Source organism: Ochotona princeps, chromosome 8 (genome assembly GCF_030435755.1).
Source record: "Ochotona princeps isolate mOchPri1 chromosome 8, mOchPri1.hap1, whole genome shotgun sequence".
NCBI classification, from domain to species: domain Eukaryota; kingdom Metazoa; phylum Chordata; class Mammalia; order Lagomorpha; family Ochotonidae; genus Ochotona; species Ochotona princeps.
The window spans coordinates 64,291,197-64,308,096 of record NC_080839.1 but is presented as its reverse complement, the minus strand read 5'-3'; the positions used below and the strand labels follow the sequence as shown (position 1 = coordinate 64,308,096).

At 50.7% G+C, this 16,900-nt stretch overlaps 1 protein-coding gene across 11 annotated transcripts in view; it reads right to left on the bottom strand.

The window, feature by feature from the left end:
* Nucleotides 1-223: 223 nt before the first annotated feature.
* ADGRF3 (adhesion G protein-coupled receptor F3) overlaps nucleotides 224-16,900 on the bottom strand; it is a 31,680-nt gene continuing 15,003 nt past the window's right edge. For 2 of the 11 annotated variants that reach the window (XM_058668175.1, XM_058668168.1), the window contains 13 exons: nucleotides 8,986-9,046; nucleotides 8,511-8,663; nucleotides 7,945-8,160; nucleotides 7,154-7,369; nucleotides 6,446-6,646; nucleotides 5,867-6,010; nucleotides 5,680-5,735; nucleotides 5,137-5,280; nucleotides 3,056-4,423; nucleotides 2,293-2,334; nucleotides 2,143-2,205; nucleotides 1,760-1,815; nucleotides 642-849 (listed from right to left, as the gene is read on the bottom strand). In XM_058668175.1, coding sequence (XP_058524158.1) covers nucleotides 723-849; nucleotides 1,760-1,815; nucleotides 2,143-2,205; nucleotides 2,293-2,334; nucleotides 3,056-4,423; nucleotides 5,137-5,280; nucleotides 5,680-5,735; nucleotides 5,867-6,010; nucleotides 6,446-6,646; nucleotides 7,154-7,369; nucleotides 7,945-8,113 — 2,586 coding nt within the window. In that variant the 5' untranslated portion in view covers nucleotides 8,114-8,160; nucleotides 8,511-8,663; nucleotides 8,986-9,046 and the 3' untranslated portion in view covers nucleotides 642-722. Of the gene's footprint in view, nucleotides 392-484; nucleotides 569-640; nucleotides 850-1,755; nucleotides 1,816-2,142; nucleotides 2,206-2,292; nucleotides 2,335-3,055; nucleotides 4,424-5,136; nucleotides 5,281-5,679; nucleotides 5,736-5,866; nucleotides 6,011-6,445; nucleotides 6,647-7,153; nucleotides 7,370-7,944; nucleotides 8,161-8,510; nucleotides 8,664-8,985; nucleotides 9,047-16,900 lie in introns of those variants that run through there. The other 9 variants (XM_058668166.1, XM_058668167.1, XM_058668170.1 and 6 more) reach the window with 8 other exon arrangements.

Sequence of the window (16,900 nt, the reverse complement as noted above, 5' to 3'; positions counted from 1 at the left end):
CAATGCAATACCGCCGCCTCTCAGGTGCCAGGTGATGATGAGCATCACAGGTGGGCAGAAAGGAATGCCTTGGTGAGGGTGGGGGAGTGCCTCCCAAGCTTCTGACGCTGAACTAGCTGCCTACCCCACAACATTATTTTCATTTAAAAAGAAAGAAAAGAAGCAACAATTTCCAATGTCCTCGTGTTTTTTCATTTATTTAGCTTTAAATGTTTTTAGAAACCTATCATCTTCAGCTCAAGATTCCAGAAGCTCATTCAGCCAGGTCCCTTGGTGGCTTCTCAGTTTTCCTTCAATCTTTCTCCAACGTCTTAGCTCCAACACGTTTAAATGGCAGTGTTTGCAATCTTTTCTCCTTCATTCTCATCAGTCGGTGACATCTTTCCCTCTACTGTAAAATTTAATAATGCAGTTTTACTAATGTGCTCTTAGTAGTGTCAACCCATACTGATACTTTCTAAGGGTGAAAGAAAGAGGGACCAATGAACGTCATCTTTCCTTAAATCTTGAAAACACATTTTGCGCTCTCTTGCCAGTTCCTATCGATTAAGCAGTCCTTTCTTTATAGCTATGAGAAAGAAAGCAAAACAGTAATCACTGAATAGTGAAAGCTGTTTTTATCAACTATTCCCTTACCATTATTCATTATTCATTAAAACCTGGTTGAGACAGTTTTACTTCCAATTATTTTGGACTTTGGTTTCCTGTTGATTAGTCTTACATCAAAGGCGAATTTGCTCACTGGGTAGGGTTAGCCAGTTTTTCATGCTCTTCTTGTTTAGATGCTTTGCAGGGAGAGGGGTGGGGCAGACAGGGAGCAGGGGGGCGGGGCAAGTGGAGACAGCTGGGCTGCCAGAGGAACCAGTGTGACTGATGGAAACACAGGCTGCTTTTCCCAAGGGCTTACAGAAGGCGAGGGAGGCTTCAGAGTTTCGGGTCAAGGCCTAGCTAGCAGATTCCAGCACAACCCAACTCCCTGAATGGGCCACATTCTGATGCACCTGTCCTCTCAGGGAAAGAGGGTGCCCTGAAGTTAGGGACTGATGAATAAACCACACAGACATCACCTCTGCTACCAGCTCCTCCACTTCCCTGGCCCACCCCTGGAATCCAAGTCCACTAAGGCTTCAAGGTAAGAGTTTTTCAGAATAATTAAAAATGTGGCAGTATGGGGCCAGTGCTGTGGCATAGCAATTAAAGCTGCTGCCTGAGACAGCAGCATCCCATATGGGCACCTGTTTGAGTCCCAGCTGCTCCACTTCCGATCCAGCTCCCTACTAATGTGCCTGGGAAATCAGCAGAAGATGGCACAAGTTCTGGGCCCCTGGCACTCACATAGGAGACCCAGAAGACGCTACTGGCTCTTGGCTTTGGATTGGGCTAGCTCTACCTGTTGTGGCCATCTGGGGAATGAAACATCTGATGAACGACTTCTCTGTCTCTGTTTTTTTTTTTTCCTCTCTCTCTCTTCCCCCAACTCTCTCTCATTCTGCCTTTTAAATAAATGAAATATTTTAAAAAGTGTATGGCAGCATGATAGCAGATATTTGAAGTGAACTGAGTTAGGGAAGGCTAGTGGTGAAAGCCCCCCAGTTTTCTGGAGATCACTAGAAGCCACTGTGCCTTCTGTTGCAGCTCCAGCCCACTGGCAATGGCTCCCCTAGGAAAGGCTGCTCCTGAGCTCTTGGGCTTGGATGGTTCCATGGAGAGAAGCCTCGCTGGAGCTTTGCTCCACCCAGCCCTGCTCCCCGGCTCTTACCTGCTGCTTTCCCTTCCTCCTTTGCTCTGGTCTGAGATGTGGATTTCACTTGTGCCCTAGGAAGAAGTGGAAAGGCCCATTTCAGGGTGATTACTGCTTGCAGCATTGCTTGGAAGAGGGTTGTCTGGTTGGCACCATCACCTACTGTCCTCCTGTCATCCTGGAATTTGAGACTTTCCGGGAGGGCAACTCCAGTGAGCATCCATCTTGCCATTTCCCTCCCAATGCTAATCCAGCACAAAAATCAGGGACCAGTTACTGCTGGAGATCTTGAGCCTGAAATCTGCTCATTTTCAAAAACAGCCCAGATCTTCCCTACGGCTCTGCGGATGGCTGAGGGATACCTTTCGGCCTCCTCAGGATGGGGTGGGTGACTGACTCACCAGGGAGATGGCCGAGCGGGGGGCTTGGGTATGGCAGAAGCGTTTCTGCAAAGCCTCCAGTACCTGCAGGTGAGGGAAATGCCCACTTAGGCAGACCATATCCCTGTCTCAGACTTGGAATCATGTGAGGGGTTAGGTGTGCAGACTCACCTTCCTGTCCATGAGGCAACCAAACAGTAAGATGAAGACACCCTAAGAGGAGGGATGGGGATAATGAGCTCAAGTGCTCACTGCCTCTCCCCTTCCTTCAGTCTGCATCCTCTTGGCTAACCCACATCCCCAGGCTTCCCAACTCCATCTCTGCATGCAATGGGAGCAATTTAGATGCTTTTCTTATTGCTACATTTACAAGAGGGATATTAAGCAGTTGGGTATTGGCAACTTACTGACTTCTCTATCAACATCAGATAGGATCTTATAGGTAAGACAAAGTTCAGGGGCTGGCCTTGTGGCAATAGTGGCCTCATGTACATAGGGGCATCAGCTCATTAGCCTGGCTGTTCCACTTTACATGCAGCTCCCTAAAAGCAGCAGAGGATGTCCCAAGTACTTGGGCCCCTGCCACCCATGTGGGAGGCCTGGAAGAAGCTCCTGGTGACTGGTTTCAGTCTGGCCCAGGCTACTAGCCAGTGTGGCCATTGAGAAAATGAACCAGCAGGTGCTCATGCTCTCTCTCCTTCTCTCTCTCTTTCACTTTTTCAAATAAATAAATAATTAAATCTCAAAAAAAAAAAGGAACCCTAAGCTCAGAAAGGCATACACATAGTTACACATCACTTGTTTGGAGTGACTCAGCTGGGCAGAGTAACCACTGGGATCCATTCTCCTTGCATCCCTGGGCCTGTTCTTTCTGCCTGATCACAATGCTTCCTTGAGGGGAGACAACACATCCAGCCACCACCTTCGCACCTACCTGGAAGGCGTTGAAGATGGTGAAGATGTAGTGAGGGACTATGGAGCCTGTCTCTAACAGAGTGGCCAGGCTCAGTACCCAGGTGAGGCCAAAGACGGGTGTGAGAACGAGCAGGGCCTTGACCACCCCCAGAAGAGCCTGGCGCTTCTCTGCTGGAGGCCCCTCTGACAGCGATGGTCTCAGCAGCTTCAGCACCGCCATGGCCAGCACCAGCCCGTTGACACCCACGATGATGAGCACAGGCCCCACAAAGGTATAGTACGCCCCTCCCTTCGCATCCAGCCAGCATAGTCCCGGCCGTAGGTACTTCTTCCGAGGGAGGTAGAGGCCCATGGTGGCCCCAGCAAGGCACAGAGGGCACAGGTAGCCAAGGATCACCATGAGGGTGAGGACTCGGTGCTTAGAGAGTGGATGGAAGACAAAAAGCAGATGGTGGGCCAGCACCAGGGCCTGTGCCAGCATCCAGAAAAAGGTGGCCAGGTAAAGGAAATGAGAGAAGAAGGCCGTGGTCAGGCAGAACAGGCTCTGGGGTTCGGGTTGGAACAGTAGGGAGCCCAGGAAGCAGGTGTCTGCAGCCAGCAAGCAGAGAGCCATGTTGAGCAGGGCGGCATGGCGGAAGTAGGCAATTTTGTTCCGTACCACACATTTCCATACCAGCCTATACACAGCCAGGCATGCTAGCAGTGCCATTATGGATGCCCCTAGGCCCACCTGACTCAGCAGATCCAGGGCAGGGTCTTGTGGGGCAGAGTGCTTGGACATAAGGATGGAGAAGGCAGTGAGGTGCTCACAGATGCACTGAGCAGTGCGCTTTGCAAAGGCCACCCGGCACCCTTCCTTTGACCAACCCCCTTTGGGCCAAAAGAGATTGTAGTTCCAGAAGACACAGTGGGGGACACCACTTATGGCCTCAAAGTGCATGATGACATTTGCCTGCCTGATGGCCTGGTGACCAGCCATGATGGAAATGGAGAGGATGTGACCAGAAGTGACGTAGAGGTCATCTCCCAGCCCCTGCCCATAGTTTGTGGGCAGGAGATGGTCTAGTTTTTGCAGCAGCAAGCTTGTGATTCGGACACTGGTTCCATTAGGGACATGTGGGGCCAGTGAGTGCCAGGGGATCTGTGCCTGCACAAGGGGCAAGGCAATTATATAGTTAGAAGAGGATGTAGGTGGGTAGATCTGGCTGTGCAGGAACACGTTGGTCAAGTTGAGGGTGAATGATCGATTCAGCAGGTGCAGTCGGCTTGCCAGGGTCTCCATAGCCCACAGGAAAAATGAGGGCATCCGGGGATATTGGACCTGGACCGCTGTCCACAAGGAACTGATATTCATGTCTAGGATCTTGTCCACGGTTATCAGGATATTCTGTGACACAGAGAGATGAACCTGCTGGGCTGGAGTCTCCAGCATGGCGTGAGGGAGAAGATTCTGTAGACCCCCATCTGCTCTCTCCCTAAGCCAGTGTGAGATCCAGGGTGGGAGAGGAATGGGCAGAGGAGGATCAGCCCTCCCCAAAAGGGGCAGCTTCAAAGATGTGGCCTCCTGACCCATACCCAGCCCTGTTGCTCATCAACATAGCTGTGCCTTGGGGCCATCTGGGCACCCAGTTTCAATTCCTCAACCCCACCCCAGTCTGTGCTCCCTGCCTGCCTCCCAATATGCCCTCCTATATCCCCAGGCAAAAAGGGTATGCAGTAGCATTGCCCCTTGTGATTAACGGGCTGCAGCTTGTGGGTAACCAGAGACACCCCTATTAAGAGCTAATTCAGTGAGTCCAACAAAGCCAAGTGTGTTTGGGCAGCTGTGGGTGCAACCCGTATGTGTGTGAGGTGCAGGTACACCTCCATGCTCAAGTCTCCACCCCCCTGCCTGCCTTCTAACTTCCTGTGTGTTCCCAGCATTGAGGCCTTGCTATGTTCTAAGGCCTTGCAGACTGGTGCTTCTTCCACGAGCAGGTACGGACAGCACAACAGACACTTGGACCCTTCAAAGTCTGCCATCTGACAGCTGTAGCCATAGGCACAGAGCTTCCAACCTTCACTGCCCAAGTCAACCCAACTATGGCTCAGAGAAGTCACCTGTAGGATCTTGGGCTTAAGCTGCCCCTGGTCCTGTGCTACCACCATGCCCAGGTGCTCTGTGTTGTTCAGTAGTGACAGCAAGTCAGAGGGCAACATGGTCCTCTCCTCTAGACTTTGTAGGCGGATCAAGTCTGCCAGCACCTGCAGAAACCAAACAGAGAGCTGGAAGGAAACAGGTGAGAGAGCCCTCAGCACAGGGGGAGGGGACAGAGGAACCTCTTATCCTCTGTCCACGTGCTTGTCTCCCCACTTTCAAAGTCCGTTCCAGAGAGAGAGCAGGAAGCAAAGATGGGAGTGCGGGGTCTGCACGGAAGGTGCCGACCCCTACGCTAAAGCACACACTCCATGGGCTGTGGTTCGCAAATGCACATTGCTCCCTGGGGAGAATGATGACCCTAGGGTCTCAGCTGGAGCTGCAGGACAAAGGAGGCTGCACCTTGGCTGACAGGGCCTGGAACCTGTTATCTGAGTAGTTACACTTGCTGGAGCCCCCTTCACCACATCCCTCTTGCCCATAGGACCAGGACGTGAGGCCTGTACCCGGAAGACAGCCTTGGTGATATTCCAGGAGTCCTCAGAGCACATGATGTCTCCATCTAAAGACAAAGAAGATAAGGACACTGGAGCCTCGCTCTGTTGTCTGGACAGGTGACCCCAACAAGGAGGCCCCTGCTCCCGGGCCAGGCAGCTGAGGGGTCGGCCTCCCAGACCCCTGCACCCCACATACCTTGGATTTCGGTGATGGAGACGGGGACCCTGAGAGAAGCCGAGCCCTGGCTCTGCAGCTCGCACGTGCTTGTGATGTTGGTAGCTGGGCAGTGCTGGACAGCCTGCACCAGGCACTGAGGGCTCAATGTGTGCAGGAAGGGGGCTGAGGGCAAGAGAGGTTGGAGGGAAAGACAGTCATGGGGCCTGACACAGGCTGGAACCCAGTCAGTCTCGACACTGTCACTTCACCTCTTGCAGCATTTCCAGAAACAGATGGGACAGGGTTGTGGGATCAGATAGCTGAGGGGAGTGCGGGCTTAAGTCTACTGAGGACAGAACCTGGGTTTCACTGAGGGGCACCCTGGTGGGGGAGGGGTGTATGTCCTAATGGGTCCCTATCTGTCAAATGGGGACAGACACAAGTCCCAGAGTTGAGCATGACACGGGTTTGGCTGCAGAGTGACATTCTACAAACCCATCACTACCACAGAATGGGGACTGCTCTGCGGGGGCCAAGACCCCTAATTCCCAGCCTCTATTTCTGCAACCGCCCCCATCATTCTGACTGCCTGCCACTGGGCTGGGCACCCTCTCTCACCTTCACTGTCCTCCCCGGAACTCCAGGTAGCCATGTAGGTCAGGGATGTGTTGGGGACACAGCAGCTCAGCTGGAAGCCAGAGGAGCTGGTGCAGAAGACGGACAGCTGGTCCAGAAGGTGAGCTGCCCTCAAGGACACATTCACCACTTGGTACAGCTCCCACAGAACTCCCTGGGCCTTGAAGCTGCTCGTATGCTCACCTGCGGACACACACCTGCTATGGTGTCCACAGAAGCTTTGTTGCTTTCTGAGCAGCCCCCAGGCGCACCCAGAGCTTCCCTCCCACACCCCCCACAGTGTTTGCAAATCTCTTTATCACCTGGCTGAATGGAAGCTAGCCCAGGTTTTTCTTTCTTCAATTTCCAGTGTGACCTTATGGCCCTGGAGGACATAGTCTGCCTACTCCTGAGGAGCGACAGTAGCCAGCATGGCCATCATTGTAACTGTGGGAACTCCCAGAAGGGTCCCAGAAGTCACCAGACCATAGTTAAAAACAGCTGACTGTTTCTAGACTTTTTCATTGAGTGGCTCTCCACACCTTTGTTTCCCCAGAATGAGTTAACGAAAAGGTGGAAAAGGTGAGACAGAAAGAAAGGAGAATGGAGGGGGCAGAGGAAGGAAGGGAGAAGCAGAGAAGGAAAAGGGGAAGAGAAAAGGGAGAAAGAAAAAAAACAAACGGAGGAGACAGGAGAGGCCACGCCTGCTACCTGCCCACTCCTGGGGCATTGGAGTGACAGGAAGAGCAGCCTGGTCCTGGCTGGGAATCAGAGACACCTGTGCCCCCGGTCCCAGGGGGCTGTTGTGCTCTCCGGGGCTCCTCAGGAGCCATCTCAGGCTGGCGAACTCCTGGCTGAATCTGAGGGTCAGCTGCAGTGTGCTGCCAGGGGTGTGTCGGCTGGAAGGGAGGCTCTGGTTCCAGGGGGCTGCAAGGAGGCAGGAGATGGGGAAGTCTGTAGGGAGTACACTCAGCACCCCTCTTCCCAGCGATCACCCTGGGCAGCCAAGAGGTTGCTCCCCCTGTCTGCTCAAACCCACCTATACTTCTCCACACCTGTCCATGACCCTCCACGCCTTTCCAAACCTCTCCAAGCCCCTCCACATTCCTCCACGCCCCTCCATATCCTCTATGCCCCTCCATGCCTCTCCAAGCCTCTCCAAGCCTAACTTTTTGTTTTGGGCCCTGGATCTAAGTTGCTTTGGTTCAGACTGGATCCTACTAGTGGTGGGAACAAAACTGGTAAACTAGCCTATAACTTCTCTTCCCCAAATAACTAACTTCTAATTAACTCAGGGCTGCTCCAGCTGCTTCTTGGATCCTTCGGCTAAAAAGCAGGTCACTTTAGCACCATCTCCCCTTGTCCAAATTCTCCCTAGGGTCCCCGCATCCTCTGCTGGGAGGACTGGCTTTCTCTCTCCCTCAGAGGAGCCCTGGGACGGGCCGGCTATCAGGCTTGGGGAAACAATGACATGGATGGCGTCTGTTTCTCCACACACATACCTTGGACGCTGCGGTTCTCCAGTTCCCTGCCTGGCTCACCAGGTGGCAGTAACTGGCAGTAGCTGGGTTCAGAATGCCTGAAGATCAGACAGCGGCAGGGTGGGTGCCGGGGGGAGTCGGGGCAGCGCTGGTGGCTGGAGCAGAAGCTGATGTTCCACTGGTATCCCATGCAGCATGTGCAAGAGATGGCGGCGTCCTGGCGACTGGCATTGCACACTGGACAGGGTACGAAAGGATGGTGAGGAGGGGACTGGCTGAGGATGTCAGGCGGCCACCCACAGCTGCCTGATGTCCATGAGGCTGGAGGCTGCATGTCAGGGCCAAACACAAAGCCCTGGGGCCTCAGTCACACAGACCCCTACCCCCACACTATCCCATCCTTAACCTGTACTTCCTCTCCAAGTCAGTGCTCAGAGCAGGACTGAGGGCATCAGGGACAGGGCGAGCCAGTCTGGGCCCCACGGCCCACCCTGGGACCTTCTGCAGAAGTTAGAAAACAGACACAGGGACAGGAAGGGGGGTGGGCAAGTGGGCTGCAGGAGGTCTGGGAAGTGTGCAGGTGGTACCTGTTGTGAGACTGAGGCGAGTGAAGGAAGAGGTAGGCAAAGTGGTGGGGAGAGTCAGGCTTTCAGCAAGCACAGAGAGCCAGGCCTCCTCTGGAACCTCCAGACGTAGGTGGACGGCAACCAGCGCTGATTCTACAGGAGCAGAAGGGACAGCTAGAGAGGAGGGGCAGCAAGGCTACAACCCTGCCACCTCCTGCACTCGGGGCCTGGGTGTGCGCACAGACAGGGCTCAGCAGTGCAGAAGCCCTGGGCCCTGCAGGTTCATTTAGACACATGCTCCCTCTGAGCCTCACAGTCCAGGAGGCTCAAGAAGGATAAGGAGTGGCTGGCGGTCTGCTGAAAGCCAGAAAACTGCTGAGGCCCGCTGGCCTGGCCTGTTGAGACCAGAGCCTACCTATTGTGCCCTGCTGCTCTTCCATTGAGCCCTCCTGCAGCCCTTCTCAGCCACCTCCTTTTGCCCCGGTCTCTCACTCACCTCCAGCACTGCCCTCTTGGGTTGGGGGCTGCTCAGATCCCCCTCCAGCCTGGCTCTGTCCCTGAAAGAGAGCACAGGGATGTGGATTCTGAGAAGGTGCTGTACCCTGCATTGTCCAGGGTACATGGAGCTCTTGGCAGCCCTGCTGTCTTTGAGCATGCATCAGGTGGGGAAAGCAGGCTCTGGCAGCGGTGTCCAGGAGTCATAGCCTGCAAGTCTCACCTGGAACTAGGAAGAGGCATGTGCCCTGGGCAGTCAACATGCTTTGCTTAAATTCCTTCCTGCATTTCCTGGTCTCTGAACCTCTAGGCTAATTGAAATGACTGGGCTGGACAGAAATGCAGGGAGTCAGGGGCTTGGAAACCAAATTCCTACTGGAGAATTTGAAAGAGGGGGAATAGGAGGCCACATCGTCCTCGTTGTTTTTGGTTCTTGTAGAATTAATTCTGCACCAACTCCCCTCTCAAGACTGCATGTGCTTACCTTCCAACCCCAGCAAAAGACAGGAGCTAGATAGGGGTTGGAGAAGGCACAGATTTAAACAAGGATTAAGATGTAAATCTAAGGATACATATTGATTTGGAGATAGAATTCAATAGACAAAACTCTTGACGTCCTTCTGGGAGACAATAAGGTATCCTAGTCTAGGGGTAGGCATTTGGGATGATAGGTCACCTGTGTCCTGTATCACGGTGCCTGGGTTTGAGTCCTGGCTCTGCTTCTGACCAGAGGTTCCTGGCAATGTGTGTGTACCCATAAGCAGCAGTGACAGCTCACGGACTTGGGTTCCTGCTACCCACACGGGAAATCCGGACTGAGTTTGCGGCTTCTAGCTTCCGCCTGGCCCAGTCCTGCCTGTTTGGAACATTTGAACAGGGAGTATGGTCTTGCTCACTCTCCTGCCTTTCAAAACGAGCAGATCAGCAAATAAATGTTGCAAGTACTCCAGTCTGTGGCCTTTTCTTTGGATGGTTCACTAGTCTAGAGAACTTTTCTTTCCTCTCCCAAGTTCAAGTTGACTGGGAAGGCCTTTATCTGAAGTGTAGTACCATCTGTGGAACTCACAAGGACCCAGACAAGAGAACACAGAACTGGCCCCTCGGAACTCAGGCTGCCTCTCTGCCTCTTACATGGGCAGAGGCCTTTCGCTCACCTGTCCTTTCACCCCATATTTTGCTCATTCACAACCCAGTGCCCCTCACCCCTGTCATACTTACAAGCTGGAATGCTGTGGCTCCTGGTGACCCCAGCAGGGACAGGGTCACGGCCAGGAGCAGCTGGGGGGTGGTGGGAGAGACCATGGCTCAGCGAAGCAGCCCCTCAGAGCCTTCCTGCTGCTGCATGATGCAAATTTCCTTGTAGAAATGTTGAGCTGTGCCCGGATGGGAGGTGGAGAAGCAGGTGGCAGGGATCCAGGATCACACTGATGGAGGAAGTGTCACGGTGTGACTCTGAGTCAAATGAGCCTCCTTTGTGGCTGGGGCCTCCTGGAACCCACAACCCCCACTGAGAGGGTCCGGCTCAGGTGTCCCCGAGGTCTACATTGAGGACTGAAAGAGCAGGAGAGGACTTAAGTATCTGAGGTAGTAATCAGTTATGGATCAATAATGTCCCAGGACCTAGGAAATCTTGAATGTTTTGGAACTCCTGCAGGAAGTTGAGTCATTGATCAAAGAGCCAGGGTTAGAAAAGAAAAACAGAGAGATGATTGATGCTACTTAAAATAATTTCCAGATAAAAACCTTTTAAAATTAAGATTTATTTGAAAGCCATAGGGAGTGGCCCTATGTAGGGAGAGCCCTACAGTGTAATGGGTTAAGCCTCCGCTCACAGTGCCAGCATCCCTTATGGGTGCAGCTCTAAGTCCCAGATGCTCTACTTCCAACCCAGATTCCTGCTCATGTGTCTGGGAAGGCAGCGGAAGATGGCCCAAGTATTGGGCTCCCAGACACCCACGTGGAAGACTGGATGGAGTTTCCAGTTCCTGGCTTTGACCTGACCCAGCCCTGACTTTTGTGGCCATATGAGAAGTGAACCAACAGATTGAAGGCATTTCTCTTTTTTTCTCTCTTCCCATCCCCCAGCTTCCCCCCTCTCCTCTCTTAATTTGCCTATCTGATAAGAAAAATAAATCTTTCTTTAAGACTCTGAAACTTGGGGAGGTATGTGTGTGTGTTGGGGGGGGGCAGGGTGATGGTGCTGAATAACAGATATCAATTAGAGTCAGAGAGAAGGAATCTCTTCCAGCACAGAGGATGATGGTTCTTATAGTTTGCTGAGATTGGCGCCAGGGTTGCAATGACAAGCATAGGACACTGGAGGGGAAGGGAGATGGGGGGAGATGTTATAACCCAATGTTCCCCACCAATACACGCAATTGCTATTATTAAAAAAAAAAACCATACCAAAAACTATGACTTTTTAAGTCAATAAATCTTTAAAAAATTCCAAGAATTGGGGCCCGGTGGCATGGCCTAGCGGCTAAAGTCCTTGCCTTGCACGCACCAGGATCCCATATGGGCCCCAGTTCTAATCCCGGTAGCTCTACTTCCCATCCAGCTCCCTGCTTGTGACCTGGGAAAGCAGTCGAGGACGACCTAAAAGATTTGGGACACTGCACCCACGTGGGAGACCCAGAGGAGGTTCCAGGTTCCCAGCTTTGGATCGGCGCAGCACCGGCCGTTGGGGCTCACTTAAGGAGTAAATCATCAGACGGAAGATCTTCCTCTCTGTCTCTCCTCCTCTCTGTATATCCGACTTTGTAATAAAAAATAAATAAATCTTTTCAAAAATTCCAAGAATTAAGAAAGAATGGAGGGGAGGAAGGAAGGAGGGCAAAAAAGGAGGGGCTCCTGGGAGCTGGGAGGACTCTTGCCGAATCCATCCCCAAAGCACAATCTTCCCTGACTGATGCCCATTCATCTCTCCCACTTGGAGTTCATGATGAGACGTGAGAGAGACAAAGGGAGAGCAACACATTCAGTGAAGCCCGAAGTGTGTAAGCGCCTTATTCTGGGCGGACCAGAATGCCACTGGAATGGAAAACTGCTTCTTTTAAGGAAAAAAAAAATCAACTCAAACCCTACCAGACTGGTCCCTGATATTCATCTCTCTGTTCCCACCCTGCAGGAAAAGGTGACTGTTGGTGTATGAAAATAAGAGCTATATCAGTCAACAGAGAGCTGCGAGATGGCAATGTTACTCCAGGAGAGAAGACACATTTTCTTCTCTGAGCCAAGGTCTCTCCATGAAGCTTTGAGAAGAGGCTGCTGATGGAAGAGTCGATCAAAAAGCCAGGTAGCTGGGATGACAATCAGGTTCCTAATGGGGAAACTGGGTGAGATTAACTGGTCTGGACCTGAGCCAGTTGAATTTCCTAGTCTGCAGCCCTGCCTTCGCCCCTTTGTCCCCACCTGTCCCTCCATTCCAGACACAAGCTGGGCATCTCCAGGCCTGTTGCTCAAGGAAGGAGGTGCTGAGGGTATAAGGGTGGGGAGTTAGCTACTCCAAAGTGGGAGCAGTCAGAGCCCCGAAGTTTATCAAGTCTTATCAATCACATGTGTCACAGGTGTCATTCTTCCTTGTGGGAGGCAGAACCTGAATAAACTGTTGTCCTGTAGGCAGAAGTCACCTCCCCCCTGGGGAAATGCGAGGAGAAAGGGACAAGCATTTCTGGCCAACAGCATGAACTCCTGTTGATAACCTTACCTCAATGGTGTGGTGAGCCAGGAAAGGAAACACACAAACAAGTAGGCTTTACCAAACCAGATGACTCAGAAAATATTTTGCTTATTTATTCTGCTTTTCATTTTACTTGAAAGGCAGAGAGCTCTTCCATCCTCTGATTCCCTCCTCAGATGGCCAAAGCAGCTAGGGTGGGGCTGGGTCACAGCCAGGTGCTCCAACCTGGAAATCAATCTAGGTCCCCCGTGTGGGTAACAGGGAGCCAAGGACGGTGGCCATCCTCTGCTGCCTTGCAGGACATGCATTAGCAGGCTATTGGACTGAAATGAGAGGAGCCAGGACTTGGACCAGGGCTCCCTAAAAGGAAATGCAGGTATCTTTAGCAGCAACCAAGGTGACATGCCAAATGCTTGTGCCTTTGAGAATACTTTAAACAGCTTCTTAGATGCCAGGAAAATGCTGGGTACCCTGTTGCGTGTTAGTTACGGTTTTTAATATTTTTGTTATTTCTAAAGCGTTAAACAAACAAACCATCCGGATGCCAAAAAAAAAAAAAAACAAAAAAAAAAACCCTGTGACAAATATGTGTCAAGGACAAACTTGACACTTGTAGGCACTTGTACTGGAAGGCCATTACATTCCAGTAATTTTTAAATAGTTTCCTGGGAAATTCTCTCCACTCAAACTACAGAAGTAGACACTGTTTACACTGACCCTAAACTACAGTCCAGGCCACGGGGACACATTTAGCCCCAAGTTAAAACAATTTGTTTCTCTGGGGTCATTTTAGGGAGAGCCAGAGCCCTTTGAAACTGCAGCACATAAAACTCAGAAGCAGTCAATCTTTTGCCACGTGGCTTGGGCAAAGGCCTGAGTTGAAAGGAAACATCAATTCAGACACAGGCTGAGCTGTGGGAAACCTTGACCTCTTCTAATCATTTCTTTGCTGGCGTGAGCTAGCTGGAGCAGTTTCTGCTGTTTGCCAGCTAGGGACAGTACCACCATGGTGGTGGCATAACAAGCCTTGTGGTGGAAGACAGCCGCTTTGCCTTCCTTCTGCAGTGAACACGAGTGAAGTTGGGCAGGAGGAGTGTGTGGCTGTAGCTGCCTAGCTCTGTGTCTCCTCCTGGCAGTGTGGTGCAGCAGGATTCTATCTGCAGGATTCTGTACCAGGCGTCTCCTGGCACAGCTCCCCACCTCCATCTCATCCCCCTGTGCTTTTTGCCCCCCCGCTTTGGCCCATAGAGTTAAATTATATGATCTTTGGGGCCCCAATAATCATATAATGGTGTAGTAGGTTAAGCCTCTGCTTGTGGTGCTGGCATAACATATGGATGCCAATTTGAGTCCTGGCTTCTCCATTTCCAATTCAGTTCCATGCTAATGTGCCTGGGAAAGCAGAGAAAGATGGTTCAAATCCCTGGGCCTCCTGTACCCACATGCAAGACTTGGAAGAGCCACCTGGCTCTTTGATTTCAGATCAGCCCAGCTACGGCCATTGTGGCCATTTGGGAAATGAATCAGCAAACAGAAGATTCTCTCTCTGTTTCTCCTTCTCCCTGTAGAACTGGCTTTCAAATCTCTTTTAAAAAGATGATCTTTGGGGCCCGGTGGAGTGGCCTAGTGGCTAAGATCCTCGCCTAGAATGCGCTGGGATCCCATATGGTTGCTGGTTCTAATCCCGGCAGCTCTACTTCCTCTCTATCTCTCCTCCTCTCTGTATATCTGACTTTGTAATAAAAATAAAATTAAAAAAAAAAAGATGATCTTTGACGTATTCTAAGTTTTTGTGTAGTTTTAAAAATTACTTTGAAAGGTAGAGGGATATACACACAAAGAGAGAGAGAGAGAGAGACATCTCCTATCCACTAATTTACTCCTCCAAATGACAATAGCCAGGGTGAAGTCCAACCAAACTTGGGAACCAGGAACTCCATCTAAGAGATCTAAGTGCTTGAACCATCACCTGCTGCCTCCCAGGGTGTATAGGAAACTGGAGTTGGAAGTAGAACCAAGATGCTAAATGCTTGTCCTAGCAATGTTCTGAAATGGCTTTCACAGCTTCTGATGTAAATCCATGCCATGAGACTCTTGTCTCCCTATAAATATGTCATTTTCTTGACCATTTTCCTTTATTTTCCACTTTGAGCAGCTCCATATGTCTAGGCCTGTGTTTTCTTTGGGCTTTTTGCATCTGTAGTTTTATGACTCATCAGATCTAGGCACTTCAGCCACTGGAACTTCACATATTTTTTCCACACTACATTCCTCTCCTTCTGGAATGCTAATGAGGCAACTGTTAGGCCTTTTCAGTATTTTTCCCACAGACCTTAAATGTTCTGTGCAGTTCTCCGGTCTTTGTTATTTCAGGCCCACCATGATGGCTCAATGGCTAAATTCTCACCTTGCAAGAAGCTCTGGAACTCTATGCTGGTACAGGTTCATGTCCCAGCTTCTCCATTTCCCATCCAGCTTCCTGTTTGTGGCCCAGGAAACCAGTGGAAGATGGCCCTGCACCAATGTGGAGATTCAGAAGAAGCTCCTGACCCCTAGCTTCAAATTGGTTCAACTCAATGCTGCGGCCATTTGGAGAGTAAACCAACAGATGAAAGATTTCTCTTTCTCTTCTTTCTGTAGCTCTGCCTTTCAAATAAAAATAGTTTCTTTTCTTTTTTAAAGATGCTGGTTGGTTTGGGACACGTGTGTCTTTTGTCAGGGTGCCTGAGTTTTAGCCGTGGTTCCAGTGTCGGGAGCCAGTGTTCCACCAATGAAAACTCTAGGAGGCAGAGGTGGTGGCTCATTAAGTACATGCCATTCCGGGAAGACTTGGATTTTACATTAGCCGTAGCTTTTGGTTTGGCCCTGGCCTGTCCCAGTCAGTCATAGTGGGCATGTAGATAGTGAACTGGAAGGTGAAAGCTATGTTTCTCACTTTGTCTCTCTTATGTGTTTTTCTGCCTCTTGAATAAGTAACAAAAACTTTTGAAAAGCCTCAGTGGTCTGTAGCGAGATATATATATGGATGCCAATTTGAGTCCTGGCTTCTCCATTTCCAATTCAGTTCCATGCTAATGTGCCTGGGAAAGCAGAGAAAGATGGTTCAAATCCCTGGGCCATTTGCCATATATGGCAGCCATTTGGTGCAAGACATCAAATGGATGTTCTTATCTCATACTGGTTCCATCTCTTCTTCCAGTGCCAGCTTCCTGCTAATATACTGAGTCCTTGCCCCCAACAGGGAGATCCAGAAGGAGTTCTGTGCTCCTGCTTTGGTTTGACCCAGCCCCCCTGACTGTTGCAGACATTTGTGAAGTGAATTAGTGGATGGAAGACCTTAATCTCTCTACCTTTCAAATAAAATAGAATAATTTTAGACTTCTGAACCAGAAGAGGACTTAAGTGTTTCGTCGCTGAATTCTCCTTCATTACAGTGGCTACAGGTATAACTTAATAGTGAACCCATGGAATATATTAAAGTTGTTTTGGCTGCTGCATTTTTCAATTTACAGATTTCCGTTGGGTTTGTCCTCACATGTTCTGTTTCCTCATTGAGACTTTCCCTGCATTCCAGGGGTACTCACACTGTCAGCACCTCTTAGTAGTTCCTTAATCACTGTGGGCACTGTGTGCGCTCAGCATTGACATCTGCTGATCCTCTTGTCCTGTGTAATGGGAATTTCCTGGTTCTTCATAGGACAGGTACTTTGGGATTGCACTGAAAAAAAATCCTACAAAAAAAAAAATCCTACAAAAAAAATCTTGATGTATTTGCTAACGGGCAATCGGCCTGTTTGGTTTAAATCACAAGCTTCGACCAACTGTGGCTTTCCATACCAGCGCCTTCCCAGCCTTTTGCAGGGCTTGGTGGATCTGCGGCAGACGTGCTCCCCCTAGTGGCCAGTGGGGAACCTGCCTGATGGGATGGTCAACACAGTCCATCCTCCAGGGCATGCAGTTTGGGTCCATTCCGTATGCAGCTGAAAGGTCATCCTCAGGATGCCATCACACTTCATATGGTCTACTTCCTGAACTCCTCCTCTCTGATCATTCTGGTACCTTCTGGTTCCTTAGCCAACAATGCACGGCTTTATTGACAGGTTCTACCATGCACTTCTTGTGTTCTTATCTGGAACCTTGTGGCAGGCTCATGAGCAAAGCAATGGAGCCTTCCCGCTACCATCTCAGCACGGTTAGGCAAAGGAGTTTCTCCTCCCACCGAGTTTCTGTGCCA